Below are 11,967 nucleotides of genomic sequence, written 5' to 3' on the forward strand. Positions count from 1 at the left end.
CCCACCATCTTGCACGCGGTGCTCGGCGACGCGCGGAGTCTGCGCGAACGTGACCCCGAGAAAGGACGAGAATATCCGAGAATATACGAGCACAGACATCTATATTAAACTTAGACAAAAGGTCTGTTCTTTTTCGCTGCACTACTGCACTGGTACATACAGTTAGGCCGGATCTACAATAGGTGTAGTAAACCTTATGCTAGAAGAAATTGACCAATTATAATCGAATATGAAAAGAATAATCGAATATAATTGGTTAATTTCTTATGGCATAAGGCTTACTACACCTAGGGTGCGTTTGGGGAGACGCCATTAGCGCTACCAGCATCAGTCCATCTTCATTACTCATTAAAGCTGGTCACACACACTTTCCGTAGAACGTAACAGTAAGATTTCAACATGTTGGATTGGGCGACCATAACAGTAAGCGACTAAATCAAGTACGTGATTGGTCAAAACCTTACTGTTACGTTCTACGGAAAGTGTGTGTGACCCGCTTAAGAGTGTTTACGATAATGGCTATCCGAGTAATTTTCTCTAGGACCGAAATATATGATAAGCACAACCATCTACTATCATCATGATTCGTGACAACTCAATGCTGTCCGGTATAGCCAAATCATCACGAGCAAGTTGCGAGTTGCGAGTTCCGTGAATTTGTAGCAGGTAACCTAAAAAGTACGACATAAATAATTTGATTATTACAATTAAAAATAATCTGTTTTTAATATATGATAAGATTATTAACTTTAAAATAGTAATTATATGTAACACAATCATGTATTTTTAAAGTATTGTCTAAAGTAATATCAGAGATTATTTTATTTACAAATATTTATTTTGTCTATCAAGTTTCTATTATAACGGTATTATTTCAAAACCTAATATAATATTTTAATTAAACATTGATTCTCAATAAATGTTATTATTTATTATTAACTAACATATATGTATATTAGAAAAGTCATCTTTTATTAAACGGATGGTGTTAACACTTTGAAACAAATGAGATAAATTATGTAAAATTACTAAATAAATCATTATTAATAATATTTTTTAGATTACAAGTAAAATAAAAATTTAAGTATAAATATTTTTCTTTCTTGTAACAACTGTTAATGATAAGTTGCATGGTGTTATCATTATTTTAAAAAATCATATATCTTTATGTATAAATATTATGCATGAATATTTCACTAATGTAAAACTAATAATAATGTTTACAATAAATTTATTTAATTTGTAATACAAGTGCATAGTAAATTAAGATATACTGTAAATTAACAGATATACGTTAGATATGCGTTAGATATATGTTATAATAGAAACTTGATAGACAAATTAATAAATAAATAAAATATTTGTAAATAAAATAATCTCTTTAATATTATACTTTAGACAATACTTTAAAAATACATGATTGTGTTATATAATTACTATTTTAATGAAGTTAATAATCTTACCATACATTAAAAACAGATTATTTTTAATTGTAATAATCAAATTATTTATGTCGTACTTTTTAGGTTACCTGCTACAAACTCACGGAACTCGCAACTCGCAACTTGCTCGTGATGATTTGGCTATACCGGACAGCATTGAGTTGTCACGAATCATGATGATAGTAGATGGTTGTGCTTATCATATATTTCGGTCCTAGAGAAAATTACTCGGATAGCCATTATCGTAAACACCCTAAAAGTAAAAAAAGGATAAACTGATGTTGATAGCGCTAATAGTGTCTCCCCGAACGCATCCCTTTTGTAGATCCGGGCTTAAGGCTATCCATAGAGCCTGCGTTCGAAAATAGCTGGTGTTGGGAAAAAAGGTTAAGTTGGTAATATTGAGAATTCCCAATGCTGTGTTCGTTTTCTCCCAGCTGGGCTGCGTTCGGAAACATCACCTGAGTGCTCTCGGGTATCATTCTATCCTTGTTGTTCGTTCTATGTAAAATAAAAATAGAATGATACCCGAGAGCACTCGAGTGACATTTCCGAACGCAGCCCTGGAAGAGTAGTTGGAAACAGTGATGGGAACTCGCAAGATATTCCGCGCGGCAGGCGCGTTCGTGCGCATGCGTGAGGTGACGTGTCAGTACTTTTTCAGTGACGGTTGTAGGTACTATATCGGGTGTCTACAAGGGTCCAACATGCGTATAAGTGGCTATATTTTATTTTTATTATATGTTGTTTTAGGACCGATTTCACCAACTCCGGTTACCTTAACCGGCCGGTTATTCCATTGGAATTGACCAATCGTATTTGTCATTAAGCAAAATTAACAAATGCGATTGGTCAATTCCAATGGAATAACCGGCCGGTTAAGGTAACCGGAGTTAATGAAATCGGCCTTTAATGCGCCATATTTATTATGTTCAATTTTAGTGCAAAAATGCTAATAAGATTTTTACAAGTTTCTTATAATAAATGTTGATATTTATGTAATAAATCGGCTATAATTGTTACAAAAATATATATTAAATAAATAAAATTTATTATTGTTCATAAATAGGATTTTGTTTTAATATAAAATATTAATAAAAACTTTTCTCTTTACAATATTCTTCACATTCTTTTATTGATGAATATTAGGACCTTTACAGTACCACTAAATATATACGTTAATGCGCTGCGCCGCTGTTGCTTAGATGCGCGTGCGCGAGAAATATCTCGCGAGTTCCCATCACTGGTTGGAAATCGATCGAATAGGTGCATTTAATGCAAATGGCAACGAAATATCTTGACAAGCGATAACGTACGCATGTGTTTATATAATTAACTTACACCTACGATTGTTGGAATTTAGCAAATTCAAGGTAATCCTTTTCCTTTGTTTAATAACACTTAAATGTAAAATAGAGTAAATGTAAAATAACATTATTAATAAATAAAAAGCAAGAAATAAGAGAAACATTAAAATTCTCTTAATATCTTTTATTGTTATGTGTGGTTGTGACGTATACATACAATTAACAAATTACTTGAAATAAAATATTTTCTTAATGCAAATTCATAAATTATTACTTTTTGTAAATTAATTAATCAATATAAAAAATTACTGAATATATAAATAATTATTTAATATAATGTATTTACAGGCTCTTTCTTTTCGTAATGTTGAACAAAAAACGAAAGTCAATAAAAAGAATATACAAATTTAATCAACATTCCCAGTGAACACAGTAATATAGCAGCAGTGTAACAGCAATGTAACCAAATATAACAGGTTACGTTACTCTGAAATTACACGTAACTTACATGTAAGTTACAATTTCCGACTCAGCAATATAACATGTTATAATTACATGTTATCTAACCGTTACACACAGTTACAAAAAAAAATAAAATAAAATAAAAATTTAATTTTTTTGAAATTATTTTTATCAACAGCACATACTACATTTAGAATAAATTTTTATTAATTAATTAAATTTAAGTTATGTTATTTTTTATTTTATTCTTACTTGCCGCTGCTAGGTTTGAACCCGGGACCTTAGGATTACGAACCTTGTACTCTACCTGCTACGCCAATTTGACTCATCGATATGGGTACTTGTTATTGTCTACATATACCTATATGTAAACTGACGCGACTATATTATTTTTTATAAAAGCAATTAAATTTTGCAAAACATATTAAAAATAAATAGCATTAATTTATTTACTTATTAATTTCATTGTTAAATTTATCTTTTTCCATAACCTTAATAATTTGATGGAAATTGCGATCTATTTAGCACTAATCTTTGAAGCGTTCAAATGATTAATTAGATGGTTAACTATATAGATCATAATTCTAAAAAAAATTGAATAGTACACATTTATTATTCTGTTTTTGTTCAGCACATGATGAATTTAGATTTTGTGCATTTTTTGTGCGCAGTAATTGTAGACAAACCGTTATTTTTGGAAACATTATCTTTATAATAATTTTTTTTATTATTAAATAGATCTGTCATTCAGGATGTTATAATGTCTGATTTCTGAGTCAACTACGACGCATCGTTCCGTAATAACATTGATACGAACGTGTTATGTTACGATTATACAATTTTTGTTGAATAACTGTAACGCCAAAACGATGTATAACAGCTAGATCACTTGCGTATAACAAATATTACGTAACAGGTTATTTCCATGTCATATAGCACCTACATATCACGAGAATAACAATGTTAAATTACATGTAACTTTCATGTTATATTGCTGCTATAAAATGTGTTCACTGGGTTATTATTATTATGGAAAAGTTATTATTGAAGAATATTTTACTCGAAAACATTTTTGATTCTTCTAGTATAGTTTATCGTCTAATAACAGTGATGACGATGAATTACAAAATATCTTGTTCAGTACCCAGTAAACACATTTTATAGCGGCAATATAACATGGAAGTTACATGTAATTTAACATTGTTATTCTTGTGATATGTAGGTGCTATATGACATGGAAATAACCTGTTACGTAATATTTGTTATACGCAAGTGATCTAGCTGTTATACATCGTTTTGGCATTACAGTTATTCAACAAAAATTGTATAATCGTAACATAACACGTTCGTATCAATGTTATTACGGAACGATGCGTCGTAGTTGACTCCGAAATCAGACATTATAACATCCTGAATGACAGATCTATTTAATAATAAAAAAATTTATTATAAAGATAATGTTTTTAAAAATAACGGTTTGTCTACAATTACTGCAAACAAAAAATGCACAAAATCGAAATTTATCATGTGCTAAACAAAAACAGAATAATAAATGTATACTATTCAATTTTTTCTTAGAATTACGATCTATATAATAGTTAACCATCTAATTAATCATTTGAACGCTTCAAAGATTAGTGCTAAATAGATCGCAATTTTCATCAAATTATTAAGGTTATGGAAAAAAATAAATTTAACAATGAAATTAATAAGTAAATAAATTAATGCTATTTATTTTTAATATGTTTTGCAAAATTTAATTGCTTTTATAAAAAATAATATAGTTGCGTCAATTATAACATATAGGTTTATGTAGACAATAACAAGTACCTATATCGATGAGTCAAATTGGTGTAGCAGGTAGAGTACAAGATTCGTCATCCTAAGGTCCCGAGTTCAAACCTAGCAGCGGCAAGTAAGAATAAAAAAAAAATAACAATTTAAATTTAATTAATTAATAAAAATTTATTCTAAATGTAGTATGTGCTGTTAATAAAAATAATTTTTAAAAAATAAAATTTTTATTTTATTTTATTTTTCTTTGTAACTGTGTGTAACGGTTAGATAACATGTAATTATAACATGTTATATTGCTGAGTCGGAAATTGTAACTTACATGTAAGTTACGTGTAATTTCAGAGTAACGTAACCTATGTTATATTCGGTTACATTGCTGTTACACTGCTGCTATATTACTGTGTTCACTGGGTACATTATAAATGAAAAATATTAATAAAATTTAATGTTCCTTTCAATCTTTGCTTTTTATTTATTAATATAAATGTTAAATTTTATTTTATATTTAAGTATTATTAAACAAAGAAAAAACATTACCTTGAATTGACTGATAAATTTTGGTTATATAAAACATATGCATACGTTATCGCGCCTGACATAATTGGTCTGTTCTTTTTAGCTGCACTGTTGCACTGATGCAATAAGTTAGAATGAGAAAAAATATACTTGTCTTACTTTAACTTACTGCACCAGTGTAATAGTGCAGCTAAAAAGAACAGGACAAGTATTTCATTGCTATTTGCACTAAGGCCGGTATTCATAGTCAAATCTTATTTCAAGATCGTCTCAAGCATGTCTTAAGATGCTAATACGGCTCTGTGATTGGTTGATGGCATCTTAAGACAGTACCCAGATAACCAAATCTGCAAAAGCAGAGTCCCACACAGCAGATCCATGGCCTACTGTGTCCGCATTGGGCTTGTGTTTTGTAGACGTAATCTGCTGGACAAAATTTGACAGCATATTGACGGCAGAAAAGCAACAGATCTGTCGAATGCGGTCTCTGTGCGGAACGCGAGCTTGGTGTGGACACAGTAAACTGTGGATTTGTTGTGGGATTCTGCTTTTGCAGGTTTGGTTATCTGGGTACTTAAGATGATCTTAAATATAAGACCCGACTATGAATACCGGCCTAAATGCACCCATTTGATCGGTCTCCAATTATTCCCAGGGGGTCTATTACGGTTCTTAGGTGAGTTCACTCACTTTTCACATTTCCAGCACTCTCTCCACTGATTGGTGTATACTTTTAGAACTAACAATATACACCAATCACTGTAGCTCACTTTTCACATTTTCACAGTGAGTGATCTCACCTAAGAACTGTAATAGACCCCCTGGTTCCACAACTGAGGGTGCCGTCACATGCGGCGTAACTTGCGAAATGCGCAATTTATGTCGACCAATCACATCGTTGTAGAGCACGTTAAAGCTAGAGTCCTATAATCAGGGAAGCGCGAACTCAACCCCCACTTTGCCACCCGCCGCCATCTTGGGATCGACAGCCGCGTGCGTTGCGTATATGTGTGTACTTACCGTGTGCATTTATTTACAGTCGGATCTTTCATTTAGCATAGCCACGGGACCAAATATGATAAATGAGAGGTTCGTGTTGTTCGTGTTAGCGTCGCCCAAAACAGGGCCGTACGTACATGTCGTCAGATCCAGTTTCAAACTGTGGAGGTTAGAATGTGATTCTTGCATTGGCAAGTACATATAAACGGACCTGATGCGGACGACTGCGCATCGAGTACACGCAGCGACTGTGATCACGTGGTATACTAAAACGGATTGGTATCACATAGAGTCCTATAATCAGAGAGACGCGACCTTGTTCCTACTTTCTGATTGGTGCCGCCATGTTGAGCTCGCAAGGTTCACGTGACCCATGTGTCGTGTTGTAAATAAATGCACATTTGTAATCACGGTAAGTAGAAATGTTTTTTCTCTGTTAAATAATAGCAGGAGACTTTATACTGATATTGTAAGATTCTTATTTGTGCTCAATAGTATACATATACGCAACCTAATTTAATCTCTTTATTCGTGCAACGGATTTTTATCATAATTCGTTTTTCTGCTCTATTTTAGATGGTGAGGTACTGTGCAGCTAAAGGGTGTAACGTAAAAGAAAAACAAGGTATAATGTTATTTCGATTTCCCAAAGAACCAGAAAGACGTGCGAAATGGATTACAATAGTAAACCGTGTGAATTGGCAACCTTATTCAAATAGCACACTTTGCGAAGTATGCATTATTCTGTATTTTCACTACTATCAATAAATTTGCTAATGGTACTAATTGTATTTTTTTTTGTTCAAATGTTCAGCTTCATTTTGGCGAAGATCAGTGGGAGCAGACGAGAGTCGATGGTTCAAGAAAATTACGGTATTCAGCTATTCCATCACTATTACTTTCAAAAGAAAACTCTTCGCCTGTCCCGTCCGTCTCTTTTATTGATAAACATAACTACTGTTCCTTATCCAGTGCTTCTGCAACTATCTTTCGTCAATCACAAAGTCCCTTAAAGGACATTACTAATGTAAATATGAATAATATTCTTATCTATCCAACAACTTATGTTATCTCCGTCAATTTAATTAAGAAAATGTTTGTATAGGTAATACAGTCGTCAGCATCTTTATCAGATTTAAAGACCATGGAAAAAGAATTTGTGGAAGAGTCTGTGGAAAAATCTGTGAAAGAATCTGTGATAGAACCTGTGGAAGAATCTGTAAAAGAAATTGTGGATTTGAAACAGCAATTAGAGTTAAAAGAAAAAGAATTAGCTGCACTCCAGACAAAACATATTTCCATGCAGAAAATAGCAGATAGAGTTTTCAAGATTTACCACAATATCAAGAGGCAAAATGAAACAATGAAAACAAAACTTAAAAGACTTCAATGTTCCTATTGTCGCAGTTCTAAATTATTCGCTCCAAAATTGCATGAAGATCAATTGAAGGCTTTATGTTCAAACACTACTAGAGGAAGAAAATGGAGCATTCAAAGCATTACAGATGGATTAATTTACAAGATGAAATGGGGCACACAAGGTTACTCGGACTTCGTTAAGAAATATCCTATTTTTCCTTCAGTTAGAACACTTCAAGAAGCAGTTGAACATATGAAGTTTGAGTCAGGTATTCTGGAAGAAGTATTTGACGTAATTCAGTGTCAAATTCCACATATGACACTTCATGAAATACACTGCGTGGTAGTATTGGATGAAATGGCTATTAAGCCTGGTGAGATGTATGACTCTTCCACTAAAAGAATCATCGGATTATGTACGTTTCCTGGGCACATCGGTCTTGCAAAGAAAGCATTAGTCATTGCATTAGCAGGAATCACTACTCGGTGGAAGTATGCTGTAGCATATTATTTAACAAACAAGGTTGATTCTGAAGCAAAACAAACAAACTGTAATTTTACAGGAAATGCATTAAAAGACATAATCAGTAAAGTCATTGTGAAAGCAGAGAACATCGGCTTGAAAGTTGCTGCTGTGATTTCAGATATGGGATCTGACAATTTATCTTTATGGAGGGCTTGTAATATTGGATATCAAAATGATGAAGTGAGGTGCACCATCCCTCATCCAGCTCGACTACAAGACAAGTTATGTATTATGCCTGATCCTGTTCATTTATTTAAAAATATCCGTTCTATGTTAGAAAGGCAGAAAGTGATTTATTTGCCTGAGTCAATTTTACACTCTCTAGGTCTCAGTTATCCTATTGTAGAAGTTAAATACTTAGAAGAATTAATGCGTCATGAACAAAAGTTTGAATTTAAGATCAGCAAATTCACAGAATCCAGCCTTCAGACGAAGAATAATCACTTCTCCACGATGAAAGTTTCTACACCAAGGTCTGTTATTTGTCAAAGAACAGTAGTTGGCCTCAATATTTATGCAAAGATCTCAGAAAATTCAAAAATTGCTACTACAGCTTTCTTCATTTCCCTTGTTGATCGTTGGTTTGCTTTTGTCACTAACAGAAGTTTAAAGCTCGCTCTCAGTAAGAAAAATGAAGATAATTATAACAAAGCTATTGATCATCTTAAATTCACAGCCTATGTATTCCGATATATGAAGATTGGCACAAAAGGTCATTGGAAACCGGTCCAGACAGGACTACTCATGGTAGTTGAATGCTTATTGTTCCTGCAGAATTATTTCTTGAATGAAGTTGGTCTTTCCTTTTTGTTACTAGGCCGCTTTACTCAAGATTGCCTCGAAAATCTATTCTCTCTTCTGCGCTTCAGACAACCTGTTCCCTACGCTCTCCATTTCAAACAAAATTTGAAAATGATTACTTTGTCACAGTTATCCAACAACACCAAAAAAAACACAAGCTATTATAATGACGATGATACTAAAAAAATCGAGCATAATTTCTTGGAGTTTTCTAAAGCTATAGGAATCTCACGACAGCATGAGAAAGATTTGAACGCATTTTTCGAAACATGTGCCATTAAAATCCCACAGGTGTCTGACAATCAGATGCACAGCATTGATGAATGGGAGTGGCCAATAATATATGACATAGCTGGATCTGTTGTACGTAGTGTTAAATGTATAAACATAAAAATTTGCGATGACTGCTTTAAAAGTGTTCTTTGGAACGGTAAAAAGTATCATCCTTATTCCATTATTGTTCAAATGAGAAGCTATACAGAGAATAGTCTTTTGCATGTGTCAGATCCCTGTTTTAAAGCCATCATGAAGTCTGAAATTACTTTCCGCCATCTGAAAGACACACTTACTAAAGCTAAAGATATGAACATTGTGAACTTTGTAGTAAAAGAGCTAGAGTATGTATGGGAAGGAGCAAATATACCTCTCTGCCATGATATTACTACCAAAATCCTGAAGAGGTTTATTACAATGCGATTGAAAATGTATGGATTGAAAGAAAGAAAAAAACATGCTGAAATGAATTTTGAACGTGTTTATAACAGTAAGACTGCAGCCAGGTTTGCTATCATTTCCTGATATGATCTCTTATCTGTGCCAAATTTATGACTGGCTATTTATTTTATAATACATATAAACTGTTTATAAATTTTAATTTATAATTACAATTGTTATAAATTTACAATTGTTGATAAATTTTTAGGTAATTTATAAGCTGTTAACGACTAATGTAAAACATAAAATAAAGAACTTACTATAAAACATAAATTTATCATAAAAATGATTTATTTTGGTATAAAAATATATACAATTTTACACACACACAGGCCTTAATATTTCGACATCACATTACTTTAAAAATAATTAATTTGTATGCTTATTACAGGAATTTTTTTTTTAGTAAGTTAAAGCACAAAAAAATATTTATTAAGATATTATTAAGATATTAAAATATTAATGTCAATAAGGGACTGCACACACAAAAAGAAATAAGGAACAGGAATAAAGAATAGATAACAGAAAATTTCTCAATTTTAACAATCATAACTATATCTTATTTTATATGTTTTATATTGAAATGTTCTTTATTTTCTATTCCTGTTTTGTTTTTTATACCCTGTTCCTTATTCCTTTTATTTTGCATAGCTTCTAAATATTACTTAGTATTACTAATGTTAATACAATGTCCCAATATTAATACAAATCATTGTATTACAATTATAAATATACAATTAATTTGTTTCAATTACATAATAGATGGAACAAATTAAAAACCATTAAGGCTCATTACGAACTGCTTTGTAGTCTAATATTTTCAGCAAGTGCTTGCCAATATGTAGCTCCTGCTTCATCACATTTATCTCACAAACCATATTTCGTAAACTCGCAAAGTCATTATCATAATGTTCTTGAAGATTTTTTATTTTTTCTTCCACTATTCGGATCTGATGTTTGAGACACTGTATTTCATTCGCGTCAGATGATGGAACAGATTTAAGAATTAAATCGGAGTTCTGTAATAAGATCAAGATATAACAACATTAGATACGATGGATATTTCTAATTTATTTGTAAGAAAAACTAAATTTACCTGACACATGTTCATAAATAAATCAGCAGAATGATACAGCAGCAAAACAACTTAATATTTTTGCCTCTGCAAAAGAAAATTATTGAGAAACGTTAAATATGACGGGTGTAAACGAACAACAAATGGTAAATGTTTACTTTAACCCGCTCTATTCCGATTTCGATGAAATTATACTCAATCGACGCGTTTTTGCATGAAATGAAAGAATCTGAAAGAAATAGGCGTCGATCTCCTCCGCGAAGCGAGATATTAATCGTTAAAGTTGACGACTTTGCAGGTTACGATACTTGTCATATCGACGAAACGTTGTGACTGAACTTATATATATATATATAAATTAATGTAACGTTGATGCAGATATATTGTTATATACTTACTTCAGTAGACAGCACTGATAATTTTCTTTTTCAGTCACTGCAACAAACACTGCTTACGTTTGCTCCACTTTACAGTACTCCAGAGCCCTTATTCTTGAAAAATATCGCACACGATATTTCATGAATGTTACTAGATATCACAGTTCTCGGCAAATTAAATTGCTCCTTTCGTGAAATATCGTATGCGCTATTTTTCACGTATTTTCGAGAATAAGGCCCCAGTTTACAGTACTCCAACCTAGTACGACATGCGGCTGTACGATCCTAAGATGGCGGCGGTTGGCAAGGTGGGGGTAGAGTTCGCGCCTCTCTGATTATAGGACTCTAGTATCACAGACTTCTATAATATACTAGACTGCTAACCTTGATTCCCTAGGCGTACCAGTATATAATGTACATGTTGTACATGACTGAATAACCGATCGGAATGTGTCATCTACTATGTATGTACATTGTTCGTCAAGTGGAATGTATATGTACATATATACAGGGTGTCCCAGAATGAATAATTTTTATTTTACAGAGTGAAAGAAAATAAAATTTTAAATTAAAAGTTTCTTTAAAAATTTTG

At 32.3% G+C, this 11,967-nt stretch overlaps 1 protein-coding gene across 6 annotated transcripts; it reads left to right on the forward strand.

The window, feature by feature from the left end:
- The first annotated feature begins 5 nt into the window (after positions 1 to 5).
- Positions 6 to 10,196, forward strand: LOC118647293. 6 transcript variants are annotated; one of them, XM_036292053.1, is made up of 6 exons: positions 5,851 to 6,935; positions 7,100 to 7,255; positions 7,338 to 7,550; positions 7,629 to 8,881; positions 9,085 to 9,155; positions 9,226 to 10,196. In XM_036292053.1, exons 1-6 carry the CDS (start codon positions 6,897 to 6,899, stop codon positions 10,005 to 10,007), a joined length of 2,514 nt encoding a protein of 837 aa, XP_036147946.1. In that variant the 5' UTR covers positions 5,851 to 6,896; the 3' UTR covers positions 10,008 to 10,196. The 6 variants fall into 6 exon arrangements, with proteins under 6 accessions (XP_036147836.1, XP_036147914.1, XP_036147946.1 ...); XM_036291943.1 differs by adding an exon at positions 6 to 121 and having other exon boundaries at positions 6,564 to 6,935; positions 7,629 to 10,196; XM_036292021.1 differs by having other exon boundaries at positions 5,849 to 6,935; positions 7,338 to 7,396; positions 7,496 to 7,550; positions 7,629 to 10,196.
- The last annotated feature ends 1,771 nt before the right edge of the window (positions 10,197 to 11,967 follow it).

The sequence above is a fragment of the Monomorium pharaonis genome, chromosome 1, assembly GCF_013373865.1.
Source record: "Monomorium pharaonis isolate MP-MQ-018 chromosome 1, ASM1337386v2, whole genome shotgun sequence".
Taxonomy (NCBI): Eukaryota; Metazoa; Arthropoda; class Insecta; order Hymenoptera; family Formicidae; genus Monomorium; species Monomorium pharaonis.